This window comes from Pleurodeles waltl, chromosome 6, assembly GCF_031143425.1.
Source record: "Pleurodeles waltl isolate 20211129_DDA chromosome 6, aPleWal1.hap1.20221129, whole genome shotgun sequence".
Taxonomy (NCBI): Eukaryota; Metazoa; Chordata; class Amphibia; order Caudata; family Salamandridae; genus Pleurodeles; species Pleurodeles waltl.
In genome coordinates this window covers 1,081,859,480-1,081,875,470 of record NC_090445.1, presented here as the reverse complement: position 1 = coordinate 1,081,875,470, position 15,991 = coordinate 1,081,859,480, and the positions used below count along the sequence as shown (strand labels likewise).

General features: G+C 46.0%; 1 protein-coding gene across 17 annotated transcripts in view; it reads left to right on the top strand.

Moving 5' to 3' along the window:
- UBR4 (ubiquitin protein ligase E3 component n-recognin 4) overlaps positions 1-15,991 on the top strand; it is a 1,862,787-nt gene that overhangs the window by 183,874 nt on the left and 1,662,922 nt on the right. For all 17 annotated transcript variants that reach the window (XM_069240131.1, XM_069240143.1, XM_069240141.1 and 14 more), the window contains exon 14: positions 4,122-4,239. In XM_069240131.1, the coding sequence (XP_069096232.1) occupies positions 4,122-4,239 (118 nt within the window). The remainder of the gene's footprint in view (positions 1-4,121; positions 4,240-15,991) is intronic.

Below are 15,991 nucleotides of genomic sequence, written 5' to 3'. Positions count from 1 at the left end.
TCAACACAATTGTGTCTCCTAACACAAAAAATATGGCAGTGGGCGATTCACAACCACATTCGCCTAATAGCACAATTTATTCCAGGGATCCAAAACCAACTAGCAGACAACCTTTCGCGAGATCACCAACAAGTCCACGAATGGGAAATTCACCCCCAAGTTCTGAACAATTACTTTCAAATTTGGGGAACACCCCAGATAGATTTGTTCGCAACAAAACAAAACGCAAAATGCCAAAACTTCGCATCCAGGTACCCACACCGCGAATCACAAGGCAATGCTCTATGGATGAGTTGGTCAGGGATATTTGCATACGCTTTTCCCCCCCTCTCCCTCTCCTTCCATATCTAGTAAACAAATTGAGTCAAAACCAACTCAAACTCATACTGATAGCACCCACATGGGCAAGACAACCTTGGTATACAACTCTACTAGACCTTTCACTAGTACCGCATGTCAAACTACCCAACAGACCAGATCTGTTAACACAACACAACACAAACAACAGATCAGGCATCCAAACCCAGCATCATTGAATCTAACAATTTGGCTCCTGAAATCCTAGAATTCGGACACTTAGACCTCACACAAGAATGTATGGAGGTCATAAAACAAGCTAGAAAAGCTTCCACTAGACACTGCTATGCATCTAAGTGGAAAAGATTTGTTTGCTACTGCCATACCAATCAAATCCAACCATTGCATGCCTCTACAAAGGACATAGTGGGATACTTACTACATTTGCAAAAAGCAACCCTCGCTTTTTCATCTATAAAAATACACCTCGCAGCAATATCTGCTTACCTACAAACTACTCATTCATCGTCTCTATTTAAAATACCAGTTATTAAAGCATTCATGGAAGGGCTAAAAAGAATTATACCACCAAGAACACCACCAGTTCCTTCATGGAACCTTAACATCGTCTTAACAAGACTCATGGGTCCACCTTTTGAACCCATGCATTCCTGTGAAATGCAATATTTAACGTGGAAAGTCGCATTTCTCATTGCAATCACATCCCTCAGAAGAGTAAGTGAAATACAGGCATTTACCATACAAGAACCATTTATTCAAATACACAAAAATAAAATAGTTCTATGAACAAATCCAAAATTTCTACCAAAAGTAATCTCACCATTCCATTTAAATCAAACAGTAGAATTACCAGTGTTCTTCCCACAGCCAGACTCCGTGGCTGAAAGGGCACTACATACATTAGACATCAAAAGAGCACTAATGTACTACATTGACAGAACAAAGTTAATCAGGAAAACAAAACAACTGTTCATAGCTTTTCAAAAACCACACATAGGAAATCCAATCTCTAAACAAGGCATTGCTAGATGGATAGTCAGATGTATTCAAACATGCTATCTTAAAGCAAAGAGAGAATTGCCTATTACACCAAAGGCACACTCAACCAGAAAGAAAGGTGCTACAGTGGCCTTTCTAGGAAACATTCCTATGAGCGAAATATGTAAGGCTGCAACCTGGTCTACGCCTCATACATTTACTAAACACTACTGTGTAGATGTACTAAATGCACAACAAGCTACAGTGGGCCAAGCTGTACTAAGAACATTATTCCAAACTACTTCAACTCCTACAGGCTAAACCACCACTTTTAGGGGAGGTAACTGCTTTATAGTCTATGCTCAACATGTGTATCTGCAGCAACATATGCCATCGAACTGAAAATGTCACTTACCCAGTGTACATCTGTTCGTGGCATTAGTCGCTGCAGATTCACATGTTCCCTCCCGCCTCCCCGGGAAGCCTGTAGCCGTTTAGAAGTAAATCTTAAATCTTAAACATTTGTACATTTGTAAATAATTATTATAAACTTTTTATGTACATACGTATTCACTCCATTGCATGGGCACTATTTATAGCAAACAACTCCAGCCTCACCCTCTGCGGGGAAAACAATCTAACATGGAGTCGACGCCCATGCGCAATGGAGCCGAAGAGGGAGGAGTCCTTCGGTCCCGTGACCAAAAAAGACTTCTTCGAAGAAAAACAACTTGTAATACTCCGAGCCCAACACCAGGCAGCGGACTGTGCTCAACATGTGAATCTGCAGCGACTAATGCCACGAACAGATGTACACTGGGTAAGTGACATTTTCATTATCCAGTATTGGTATCTTTCATAAATTCACATGCGACCCACCCTCCTCCCCGTAGACTGTCGCATTTCCTCTCAGGTTATAATCTTTTCACTCTCGTGCTGGAAAATCTGAGGTAAGGAGCTTCTCTGCAGAGTGTTCTAGAGGGTGTCTGATTGGCCAGCAGACAGGTTTGGGTCCTTTTCACAAAAGGACTTGGATAGGCTATATGAGTGGCTGGTATTTCCATTATAGCCTGGGGGGGGGAGAAAAATGATTTGTTAATTATTGCTTTTTTTTTTACCGTGGGACTCCCACTTCGGAGATGATTCAAGCATATGAATTTATGAAAGATACCAATACTGGATAACTGTAGTTACAGGTAAGTAACTTGTTTTCTTCCTGATTCCCTAAGAGTGGAGGCAGAAACATGTCTTTTCGTGGCAGATTGGCTAAACTAGTCTGCCAGGACACCAGCAGCTGGTAGGTTTTTCAGGGGGGTACCTCTATGGCACCCTCTAGAGTGCATGTATTAATAAATCCATCACTGGAATCAGTGAGGGTTTATTAATACGATACGTTTGATATCAAACAACCTTGGTTTAAGTGAAGTTATCATGTAGTTGAGGAACTTGTATTGACCAGTGTCCAGCACAAGTACTTAAAATGGCTTCCCTGATCTCCCACTATGTCTAAGAATTGACAGACGTAGCAAGTCCTATCTGCTCTGGCAGATATGTCCACACGTAATATAATTCTCCCTGCCTTAGGGCTGGAAGGGCTACTGTAGGGGTTACTTGCATTTATTGCATGCAGTGTCAGTGGGCATGGCACACAGGCTGTGTGACAGATTCTGTTTTCATTTTTAGCTGCACCAAAACAGTCTGCGTGAGTTAGATGAGGGGTACCTGAGGGTGGCAGAATACATGCTGCAGCCCTTTGGGATCCTCTTTGGTACCCATGCCCTAGGTACCTGCGGTACCATTTGCTAGGGACTTACAGAGGGCGAAAGATATTGCTAGTCGGGGAACAATTGTACAGTTGTAGGGAAAGATCTGGCACTGGGGACCTGGATAGCAGGGACCCAGTGCACTGTCAGCCAAAATTGCGTCATATACGTGGCATAAAGTGGTCACAGTGTCAAAAAGGGTCTGTTTCCTACATATTCTTTTAATAGCAATCATATTTTCACACAGGTTAATTGAAGTTGCCACTACACACATTTCCATAAAGATAAGTTTCTCTGACATGGAAGCACACACAAGTTTGTCTCAGGGTTGTCTGTAATTTTCACATTAATTGGGCTGTTTCTCTTACCGTATGTTTTTCCAATTTCTTCCACTCCATCCCAATGATCTTGGCGCGTTTCAAATGTAAGTATAGAATGCTAACTCTCGAAAGAACTGGTACAACAGTCACTGGCAGGGAGTGACGATGTGCCCGTGAACATGCTACATTAAAGGAGCGCTGACTGTTTATCAGCCTTTTTAGAACTGTATAACTATATTGTCCTTCTTTAACTTATCTATTAAAAAAGGTTTGAACATTAGTTGTCACTAGTGCTTGTTCAATTTTTTTTTTGCCTTAAGATGATACTATTTTTTTAAAAAAAATTTTTTTTAAAGGAAACAAAAATTGGCCAAAATAGCCTCTAATATGCTGTCAGATTTGTTTTGATTTTAAAATAATTGTTTTTTGTAGAAAAAAGTATATAGTTTTATTTTAGCACATGCTACGGGAATTCACAGGTGCGTGGGGCAATTGAAGTACATATGATTTAATTGGACAAAATCCTGAACTAGGATTACAGGTAAGCATCTTTTCCTTTTCTAGCATCAAGTGCCAGGAAGATGTGATGTTGACAGTAGAATACATGCAAAAGATTGTTAATCTACTTAATTTTTCTCTTCTGATTTATCTTAACTTGGTTGTGGGGAAGGTAATGCCACTGAATGGAAAGCATCCTTTTGATAGACACTTTTTGCTGCAGTGACATTCTGTTTTTCTTCAGGCATGCATTCTTCAACGGCAGAGGAAGGGCTCTGTTAGTAGCGATGCTAGTGCCTCTACTGACTCAAACACTTACTATGAGGATGACTTCAGCAGCACAGAAGAGGACAGCAGCCAGGGTAATGTTTTGTGGCAAGTGAGCGTGTTGGTGGGGGTTTAGAAAATAGCCAACGTAAATTGCGTTTGATTACGGGATGTCTTCAGAGTTAATTGGTCCTGGGTTGCTTGTCTGTAAAGGGAATGGGGGGGTTCTATGGTTAAGTACTGTCTTCATGGGAGCTATCCAGTTTCTGGTTTTAGAAGAACAAAGTAAATTAAGTTTCCTAAGGGTACACTTTCTTGAATTTGTATATCTTAATTGTAAAAAATTGCACTCTATTGTGTACAGTTGTCGTCTGTGCCCTTGTTGCAGCATGATGCTGATGTAATTAATTGAACCATATTCTTGGAGCAGTGCACTGATTTAGGGAGTGGGATCTAGCATATCCATTAGTGAATTGATTCTACATCTTCATTATGAATAGTTTTACCTGTAGATTCCTCACAATGTGACCTTGTTAACCCTATGCAGGATACTAGATCTAGTAATGTAACAGTTTCCAGTACAAAGAAAGAGGTAATTATAAGGTTATATATAGTCCAGCGCAAAGGGGTAGTAAGCTGAAAGGTACTCTTATATCAACAACAGATTTTAAAATAAATGTGGTAAGGGACACCTAAAATAGATCCAGAATGGAGTTCCTTATTTTTACATATTTTATTTTGAGTGATATACTGCAATTTATGACAATAAAAAACAGACTAGGCTTTGTAACAATAAGATATATACAACAGGTCAGAATGATGCTCTGATTTTAACTGCCTCCCCTTAGACATTTCTTTTGGATTTCCAGTCAGATTTTCTGCTTAATGGAGAGGATGTAATAAAGCGTTTCCCTTCTAACGTATCCTGGAGAGGCACTAACAAATACCAGATTTCTTTCTAACACTTTCATCTTGTCTTTTCGCCTCACAAATTTCCTAACCTTTTAAGAAAAACCTTGAAAAAGTGACAGTCATCATGAAACATGTGTTGGCTGTTTAGTGGCTGTTGTGGTGTTTGATTAAATGTATTATTGGTATCATCGTGTGTTAGGATTGTAGATGTTTAAGTTCTTGATGTTTTCTCTTCTAACTTCTTGATTCTATAAATCTAATTATAAACCCAAAACCAAATAAGTTTTGGAATAATAAATTGTAGTATATCATCCAAAACAAATGTTATGTAAAATGAACTGCATTCTGGATCTTTCTTTAGGTGCCTCTGGCACTTAGTATAAGGATCTAGAAACTATTGCAATAGCTCCTGGATGTCTACTGGTCGCACTGTCGACCTCTAATGTAACCCTGGATGGGCCAACATGGTGCAGCCAATAGGGCACCACCTTTTCTACATCCGTGTCTGAAGACACTGGTCACAAACTGTCTGTTTTTCTTTTTTCTCCCACTGAATTCTCAAATTCTTAACTTTGACAGTGCGGTGTCATTCCTCCCCTTTCCACTTCGAAGTCGTTCTGTTGTAAGGCGTCACAAGCCAGGTCCAGGTGATTAAAAACTTTTGATGCAACATTCAGCACCAGAAAGCCTGGTAATGCAGGCCTCCACAAGAAAGATAATCCTGAATTCCTTGCCTACCTCTCCACTGAACAGTCAAAAAGAAGAAATGTAACTGGCCAAAAAGCATTTCTTTCGCCAGTTTGGCATTAAATTTCATGAATGAATTTTGGGTCTTGTGCTTTTACAAACACATGCCCTTTAGGACATGGCACACAATGTATTCCCAATATTGCCAGAGGGCATGCACAGTGCATTCCATCAGACAATACATAATCAGATTGCTGTGAAATATGTTCAGTGCTCTGTACTGGACGCTACAGATTCTGTCGCCTTTGCCGTAGGCACCAAAGTCTTTATTTGATGACCTAAAGCCTGAATGCATTCCATTGAATTCTCAGGGGATGTCCAGGCCCTAACAGAGAACCTTTGGTGGAGTTAGACTCTTAGGCAAGACGTCGGATGCACCCTTACAGAAATTTAAAGACAGTTGAGCTACAGCCTTTTCTGGGGTGACTTTCTGTTCTGCCAGTGCCATGCCCTGTAATTTCGGAAGATATCTCCTGGGTCTCTTACTGCCAGAGACTACCCTCTTATTCTATACACCAACCTGCAACGACTGTTGTGGCAGGAGTAGAGAAGGTTCCAAAGGACCAGGTCACAGGCAGCAACAGTACTCCCAGTCGTCCTGTTTGGCAGGCACTGCTGCCAAACGCCTTTAGTTGGCCTTCTAGTCCTGTTGACACTGGTAGGTGGCAGAAACCAACATTGCCAGCCTTGGTGTTATTATATCAGACCACTGGGATCTTAAGATTATTTAAATTGGTTATGCCCTTTTATTTTTAGGTGCCCACACACCCAACCCCCATTTTGCTCTGAGCAGCAGCATTGTAGTCCTAGGGATCTGTTGGGGATGTGATATTGTGTTTCAAAGGTGCAATTGAACTGGTATGGGACGCAGAAATAGGGCTGGGCTGTTTTTTCCATTACTTTGTTTTCCGGGTAGGATGAGGGACTGAAAAGGGACTGAGACGGATTCTGGACCCCAGGTTCTTCAGTTCTTTCCTCAAAAAGAATTTGAAAATGATGACACTTCCCCAGGTTCTGTATAAAATGGATGTAGAGGATTGGATGCGCAGCCCCTGGCCCTGTAGGACGCACACTTCTATGTGCAGGTCCTGTAGCCCCACAGGTAGTGTGTCCACTTTGTGATGGGTTTGGACCACTTTCAATTTACTGTACTGCTGTTTAGAGTTACATCGGTCCTATGAGTTTTTATGAAGGCTGTAGGAAAGTGCCTCTTTTTGACATGGCTTCTCCCAACGTTTTGCCTTGTATCTGATGTGATTTTGACTGAAAGTGCCCTGGGTTCCTCATAACCGGGTCCCCAGTACCAGATCTCCTTCCCAAAACTGCAGTTGTTTCCCCAATTGGCAAAACCTTTAGCGCCCTCTTTATGTCCCAAGTAAATGGTAATAATGGTACCGCTGGTACCTAGTGCCTGGGGTACCAAGAGGGGCCCCCAAGAGCTCCAGCACGAACTGTACCACCCTGAGGGACCCTTCACCAAGCACATGACGGGCTGCCATTGCAGGCTGGCAGTCTTGAAGACAACATAGCACAGAGCCTGTGTGCCATGTCCCATAACACTGTATTATATTTATGCAATTCACTCCTCTAGCAGGCCTTGCAACCCTAAGGCAGGGTGCATTATATTGCATGTGAGGCCACATCTGCAATATGTGCCTGCTTTGTCAGTTCTCGGACATAGTAAGTGACAAGGAAAGCCATTATTAACCGGCTGGACACTGGTCAATATGGGTTCACCAGTTACATGATGCTTCACTGAAGATAGGGATGTTTGGCATCAAATATCTCATATTGGTGGAACCTCACTGATGCCAGTGTTGGATTTACCAATACATGCATCCAGAGGGCACTTTAGAGGTGCCGCTGAAAGCCTGCCACCCTAGGCACTCTTCTGGTCCTCTAGGGTGAGAGCCTCCTGCTATCATGTGGTCCAGAAATAAAATCCTGTCTGGGAAGAGGTTGTAACATCCCCTCCCACAGGATGACCTGCTGATTAGCCTTTTTCAGAGGGCAAGTCTCAAATGGCTGCTGCCTTTGAAATGTGAATCTGGCTCCCCTCACAGGAGAGGAAGCGATCTCCTTGTCCAGAGCTCATTTGGCATATGGACTGGCAGGAAAATTAGCTAGTCAGATGTGCCACCTCCAGACTAGTACCACTCCTAAGGTGTGCTGATGTGAGGTTGACAATTTTTCAGAGGTAGCCATCTTGAATTGGCATACATATGTATTCTGGGACAAGGTTATGCCCACTTCCCTCAGGGAATGGCCTTATAGGGAAGTGACCCTGAGGGTCAGTAGCCCATCAGCTGCTACCCTACACACACACACCTAATGGCCCTAAATTCAGTTTTTAGGGGAGCCCCTGGCACCAGAGTGGCAGACCTCAGCTGACCTGAAGTACACTCCAGAGATGCATAAAACAAGAACTTTAGATCTGCAACGGTCTCTGCTCCAACTTTGCCAGCCTGCGGACTTCAACTTTTGCGAAAGACTGCTTGTCCTCCAGCTGCTGAAACTTCCAAAAGCTGGGGAAGACTGCCAACCTTCACCCCAGCACAAGAAGCTCCTGTGGAGTAGTGGAGCTGCTCCCCTGCATCCTTGCAGGCACTCAAGAAGAGGACTTCGGACTGTCAAAACCGTTGCCTGACAGCACCCCTGCGTCCCAGCCTGTTTTGAAGTGGTCCAGCTGTGCCAACCTGGTCCCACATTGTAGGAAGTTGGCTCTGTATGTGCTATTTCAAAGTAAGGAATAGCATGCACAGAGTCCAAGGGTTCCCCTTAGAGGTAAAATAGTGGTAAAAATAGATAATACTAATGCTCTATTTTGTGGTAGTGTGGTCGAGCAGTAGGCTTATCCAAGGAGTAGTGTTAAGCATTTGTTGTACATACACATAGACAATAAATGAGGTACACACACTCAGAGACAAATCCAGCCAATAGGTTTTGTTATAGAAAAATATCTTTTCTTAGTTTATTTTAAGAACCACAGGTTCAAATTTAACATGTAATATCTTGTTTGAAAGGTATTGCAGGTAAGTACATTAGGAACTTTGAATCATTTCAATTGCATGTATACCTTTCAAGTTATTCACAAATAGCTATTTCAAAAGTGGACACTTAGTGCAATTTTCACAGTTCCTGGGGGAGGTAAGTTTTTGTTAGTTTTACCAGGTAAGTAAGACACTTACAGGGTTCAGTTCTTGGTCCAAGGTAGCCCACCGTTGGGGGTTCAGAGCAACCCCAAAGTTACCACACCAGCAGCTCAGGGCCGGTCAGGTGCAGAGTTCAAAGTGGTGCCCAAAACGCATAGGCTTCAATGGAGAGAAGGGGGTGCCCCGGTTCCGGTCTGCTTGCAGGTAAGTACCCGCGTCTTCGGAGGGCAGACCAGGGGGGTTTTGTAGGGCACCGGGGGGGACACAAGCCCACTCAGAAATTTCACCCTCAGCGGCGCGGGGGCGGCCGGGTGCAGTGTTAGAACAAGCGTCGGGTTCGCAATGTAAGTCAATGAGAGATCTAGGGATCTCTTCAGCGCTGCAGGCAGGCAAGGGGGGGCTTCCTCGGGGAAACCTCCACTTGGGCAAGGGAGAGGGACTCCTGGGGGTCACTTCTGCAGTGAAAGTCCGGTCCTTCAGGTCCTGGGGGCTGCGGGTGCAGGGTCTTTTCCAGGCGTCGGGACTTAGGTTTCAGAGAGTCGCGGTCAGGGGAAGCCTCGGGATTCCCTCTGCAGGCGGCGCTGTGGGGGCTCAGGGGGGACAGGTTTTGGTACTCACAGTCGTAGAGTAGTCCGGGGGTCCTCCCTGAGGTGTTGGTTCTCCACCAGCCGAGTCGGGGTCACCGGGTGCAGTGTTGCAAGTCTCACGCTTCTTGCGGGGAGTTGCAGGGTTCTTTAAAGCTGCTTCTTGAAACAAAGTTGCAGTCTTTTTGGAGCAGGTCCGCTGTCCTCGGGAGTTTCTTGTCGTCGTCGAAGCAGGGCAGTCCTCAGAGGATTCAGAGGCCGCTGGTCCCTTTGGAAGGCGTCGCTGGAGCAGAGTTCTTTGGAAGGCAGGAGACAGGCCGGTGAGTTTCTGGAGCCAAGGCAGTTGTTGTCTTCTGGTCTTCCTCTGCAGGGGTTTTCAGCTAGGCAGTCCTTCTTCTTGTTGTTGCAGGAATCTAATTTTCTAGGGTCCAGGGTAGCCCTTAAATACTAAATTTAAGGGCGTGTTTAGGTCTGGGGGGTTAGTAGCCAATGGCTACTAGCCCTGAGGGTGGGTACACCCTCTTTGTGCCTCCTCCCAAGGGGAGGGGGTCACAATCCTAACCCTATTGGGGGAATCCTCCATCTGCAAGATGGAGGATTTCTAAAAGTTAGTCACCTCAGCTCAGGACACCTCAGGGGCTGTCCTGACTGGCCAGTGACTCCTCCTTGTTGCTTTCTTTGTTCCCTCCAGCCTTGCCGCCAAAAGTGGGGGCCGTGGCCGGAGGGGGCGGGCAACTCCACTAAGCTGGAGTGCCCTGCTGGGCTGTGACAAAGGGGTGAGCCTTTGAGGCTCACCGCCAGGTGTTACAGCTCCTGCCTGGGGGAGGTGTTAGCATCTCCACCCAGTGCAGGCTTTGTTACTGGCCTCAGAGTGACAAAGGCACTCTCCCCATGAGGCCAGCAACATGTCTCTAGTGTGGCAGGCTGCTGGAACTAGTCAGCCTACACAGACAGTCGGTTAAGTTTCAGGGGGCACCTCTAAGGTGCCCACTGGGGTGTATTTTGCAATAAAATGTACACTGGCATCAGTGTGCATTTATTGTGCTGAGAAGTTTGATACCAAACTTCCCAGTTTTCAGTGTAGCCATTATGGTGCTGTGGAGTTCGTGTTTGACAGACTCCCAGACCATATACTCTTATGGCTACCCTGCACTTACAATGTCTAAGGTTTTGTTTAGACACTGTAGGGGTACCATGCTCATGCACTGGTACCCTCACCTATGGTATAGTGCACCCTGCCTTAGGGCTGTAAGGCCTGCTAGAGGGGTGACTGACCTATACTTGCATAGGCAGTGAGAGGCTGGCATGGCACCCTGAGGGGAGTGCCATGTCGACTTACTCGTTTTGTTCTCACTAGCACACACAAGCTGGCAAGCAGTGTGTCTGTGCTGAGTGAGAGGTCTCCAGGGTGGCATAAGACATGCTGCAGCCCTTAGAGACCTTCCTTGGCATCAGGGCCCTGGGTACTAGAAGTACCAGTTACAAGGGTCTTATCTGGATGCCAGGGTCTGCCAATTGTGGATACAAAAGTACAGGTTAGGGAAAGAACACTGGTGCTGGGGCCTGGTTAGCAGGCCTCAGCACACTTTCAATTGTAAACATAGCATCAGCAAAGGCAAAAAGTCAGGGGGCAACCATGCCAAGGAGGCATTTCCTTACACACATCCTCTCCAGAAACAGTCCATTGTGGGTTCCCCACTGCGACCTTCACAACAATACCTGCTGCCTCTTTGTACAGGCTCCTCTCAACTTCCTCCAGTGACTGCAATCCCAATGGTCCACTGCACCTCTGCACCCAGATGCGCCGGATCAAGTAGAAGAGGACCACTGTTGTCTCTGCATCCCCCAGGCTGGTGAGTCTTGAGCTCACCTGTTGGTACACCCGGACTGCTTTCCCAGTCCACACCTGCAGCCTGTTGTGTGAGCCCCCCCTCCACTGCAACTGCCACCAGTGACCAACACCTGACTGTCTAACTATCTGCACCCGATGCCCCAGACCAAGTAGAAGAGGACCACTTGTGTCCCTATGTCCCAAGCATCACAAGACCTGAGCCCACTCGGTGGCTCACCCAAACGGGATGCCCAGCCCTAGCCTACAGTCTCTTTTTACAGTGGCTGATCTCCATGGGAATGCATTGGGCACTCAGCACTGTTTGCACTCTGCATCTGGCTGCCCCCATGCTGCTGAGGGTGTACTGTGGCTACTGCCTTGAACCTTGCCCACTACACTCCTTAACCCCAGGAGATTGGCCATGTATGTCGCTGTACTCTACCCGTTTTCATAACTTATTTTTCCTCCCATAGGATAACCTAGCAGAACTCAGAAATTGCATTGTGTCCACTTTTTAAAGGGGAAAAGAATTCCTATCTTAAAAACCTACTTACCTGAACAATTGTTCTCTGATACTGTAGGAAGTTGACTCTGTATGTGCTATTTCAAAGTAAGGAATAGCATGCACAGAGTCCAAGGGTTCCCCTTAGAGGTAAAATAGTGGTAAAAAGAGATAATACTAATGCTCTATTTTGTGGTAGTGTGGTCGAGCAGTAGGCTTATCCAAGGAGTAGTGTTAAGCATTTGTTGTACATACACATAGACAATAAATGAGGTACACACACTCAGAGACAAATCCAGCCAATAGGTTTTGTTATAGAAAAATATCTTTTCCTAGTTTATTTTAAGAACCACAGGTTCAAATTTAACATGCAATATCTTGTTTGAAAGGTATTGCAGGTAAGTACATTAGGAACTTTGAATCATTTCAATTGCATGTATACTTTTCAAGTTATTCACAAATAGCTACTTTAAAAGTGGACACTTAGTGCAATTTTCACAGTTCCTGGGGGAGGTAAGTTTTTGTTAGTTTTACCAGGTAAGTAAGACACTTACAGGGTTCAGTTCTTGGTCCAAGGTAGCCCACCGTTGGGGGTTCAGAGCAACCCCAGAGTTACCACACCAGCAGCTCAGGGCCGGTCAGGTGCAGAGTTCAAAGTGGTGCCCAAAACGCTAGGCTATAATCGAGAGAAGGGGGTGCCCCGGTTCCAGTCTGCCAGCAGGTAAGTACCTGCGTCTTCGGAGGGCAGACCAGGGGGGTTTTGTAGGGCACCGGGGGGGACACAAGCCCACACAGAAATTTCACCCTCAGCGGCGCGGGGGTGGACGGGTGCAGTGTTAGAACAAGCGTCGGGTTCGCAATGGAAGTCAATGAGAGATCAAGGGATCTCTTCAGCGCTGCAGGCAGGCAAGGGGGGGCTTCCTCGGGGAAACCTCCACTTGGGCAAGGGAGAGGGACTCCTGGGGGTCACGTCTGCAGTGAAAGTCCGGTCCTTCAGGTCCTGGGGGCTGCGGGTGCAGGGTCTTTTCCAGGCGTCGGGACTTAGGTTTCAGAGAGTCGCGGTCAGGGGAAGCCTCGGGATTCCCTCTGCAGGCGGCGCTGTGGGGGCTCAGGGGGGACAGGTTTTGGTACTCAGTCGTAGAGTAGTCCGGGGGTCCTCCCTGAGGTGTTGGTTCTCCACCAGCCGAGTCGGGGTCGCCGGGTGCAGTGTTGCAAGTCTCACGCTTCTTGCGGGGAGTTGCAGGGTTCTTTAAAGCTGCTTCTTGAAACAAAGTTGCAGTCTTTTTGGAGCAGGTCCGCTGTCCTCGGGAGTTTCTTGTCGTCGAAGCAGGGCAGTCCTCAGAGGATGCAGAGGTCGCTGGTCCCTTTGGAAGGCGTCGCTGGAGCAGAGTTCTTTGGAAGGCAGGAGACAGGCCGGTGAGTTTCTGGAGCCAAGGCAGTTGTTGTCTTCTGGTCTTCCTCTGCAGGGGTTTTCAGCTAGGCAGTCCTTCTTCTTGTAGTTGCAGGAATCTAAATCTTTAGGTTCAGGGAAGCCCTTAAATACTAAATTTAAGGGCGTGTTTAGGTCTGGGGGGTTAGTAGCCAATGGCTACTAGCCCTGAGGGTGGGTACACCCTCTTTGTGCCCCCTCCCAAGGGGAGGGGGTCACATCCCTAATCCTATTGGGGGAATCCTCCTTCTCCAAGATGGAGGATTTCTAAAAGTCAGTCACCTCAGCTCAGGACACCTTAGGGGCTGTCCTGACTGGCCAGTGACTCCTCCTTGTTTTTCTCATTATCTCTCCTGGACTTGCCGCCAAAAGTGGGGGCTGGGTCCAGGAGGCGGGCATCTCCACTAGCTGGAGTGCCCTGGGGCATTGTAACACGAAGCTTGAGCCTTTGAAGCTCACTGCTAGGTGTTACAGTTCCTGCAGGGGGGAGGTGTGAAGCACCTCCACCCAGGGCAGGCTTTGTTTCTGTCCTCAGAGAGCACAAAGGCTCTCACCGCATGAGGTCAGACACTCGTCTCTCAGCAGCAGGCTGGCACAGACCAGTCAGTCCTGCACTGAACAATTGGGTAAAATACAGGGGGTATCTCTAAGATGCCCTCTGTGTGCATTTTTTTAATAAATCCAACACTGGCATCAGTGTGGGTTTATTATTCTGAGAAGTTTGATACTAAACTTCCCAGTATTCAGTGTAGCCATTATGGAGCTGTGGAGTTCGTTTTTGACAGACTCCCAGCCCATATACTCTTATGGCTACCCTGCACTTACAATGTCTAAGGTTTTGCTTAGACACTAGGGGCATAGTGCTCATGCACATATGCCCTCACCTGTGGTATAGTGCACCCTGCCTTAGGGCTGTAAGGCCTACTAGAGGGGTGACTTACCTATGCCACAGGCAGTGGGAGGTTGGCATGGCACCCTGAGGGGAGTGCCATGTCGACTTAGTCATTTTCTCCCCATCAGCACACACAAGCTGGCAAGCAGTGTGTCTGTGCTGAGTGAGGGGTCCCTAGGGTGTCATAAGACATGCTGCAGCCCTTAGAGACCTTCCCTGGCATCAGGGCCCTTGGTACCAGGGGTACCAGTTACAAGGGACTTACCTAGGTGCCAGGGTTGTGCCAATTGTGGAAACAATGGTACATTTTAGGTGAAAGAACACTGGTGCTGGGGCCTGGTTAGCAGGGTCCCAGCACACTTCTCAGTCAAGTCAGCATCAGTATCAGGCAAAAAGTGGGGGGTAACTGCAACAGGGAGCCATTTCTTTACAGATACCTAAACACATATAGAGAGCTGCTATTTTTATAAATTGGTGTGGAACTCCAAGAGTTGTCTCATTTATTAACTTGTGTGTATTTGTAGATCTCTTGCAGTCCTCTGTGTTAAGCCTAAGGCTGCTCGACCATACTACCCCTAAATAGAGCACTTTGGGATTGCATAGCAAGGCCTGACCACTCATTGGGGAACCCCCTAGACCCTTTACATGGTATCCAGGTACCAAATAAAGGGCCAGCTTCCTAAATTGGTGGTGCAGTGGTTGGGATACAAGACTTGACATCTACTGTAATACTTGGTTGATAAGGGATTCCACAGAGGAATCCACAAGTTGTCTTTGGTTAAGTTTTTATCCAATTTTCGATTTTGTTTTTTTCTTATTCTTTTTTTTTTTTCAATTGTTTTAAAATCGTTCTGAGGTCTTGTTTGAGTCAGTTTCCAAAACTGTTTAAAACTTATAGTAAAGTAAGTTAGGTCCTTTAGAAAGGTACTTAATTTTTGCAAGGCCTTTAAAAGGTTCCCAATTACTTTAAACACCATGTCCGAGCAAGGGCCATTCCATTAACTCAACTTGGCACCCTAGCAGCACCTTACAGTACTCGATCTCAAGGAGCTCTGTAAAGCGTGGAAACTTGCCATGGGTACCAAACCCACAAAAGCTCATCTGCAGCAGTTGCTAGCAGAGAATGACAAGGCTTTGGCAAGTAAAAATACCCCCACTAAGGAACAAGATTTGAACACAGAGATGAATGAGGTTGACTGACTCCATTTCTAGCCCCTCAGCGAATACCTCCACTGAGAACACTACTAGTTGTGTCTCAGAAGATTTAGATAGTGAAGATGCAGATCTTCAGAAGCTAGCCAAGAGGATACCCTTTGAGGCTAAAGTCTTAGCTATAGAAAGAGCTGGGATGGGCCTAGGACCCATCTCTGGTGGCAGCAAAATTAGAACTAGGGAGGAAACTTGTGACCCTAAAATCCCCAAAGGGATTGTCCCAAAATACTCAGGGTGATATCACCTAATGGTTCACAGGCTTTGAGAGCCTGTAGCGCCAGGAAGGTCAGCCAGAAGTACTGGGCCTCTCTCCTCTAGGAACTGTTCTCTGGTAAATTCAGACATACTCCTAACATTGAACGAGGCAGATGCGGAGTCCTGCGACCTCATGAAGTGATTAAGGGCTTTGGACTCACCACTGAGGTGTATGGGATCAGGTTCAGGAAGACTTAAAACTCAGTCTGACACAGGGGAGATTTTGTGGAGACTTTCAGTGAAAACACTAGGTGGCTGGCAAAAAGGCAACAGTGTGCATGATTATGAAGGGCTTTATAATTTAATTATGAAGAAGCATCTGTTGAGTAAT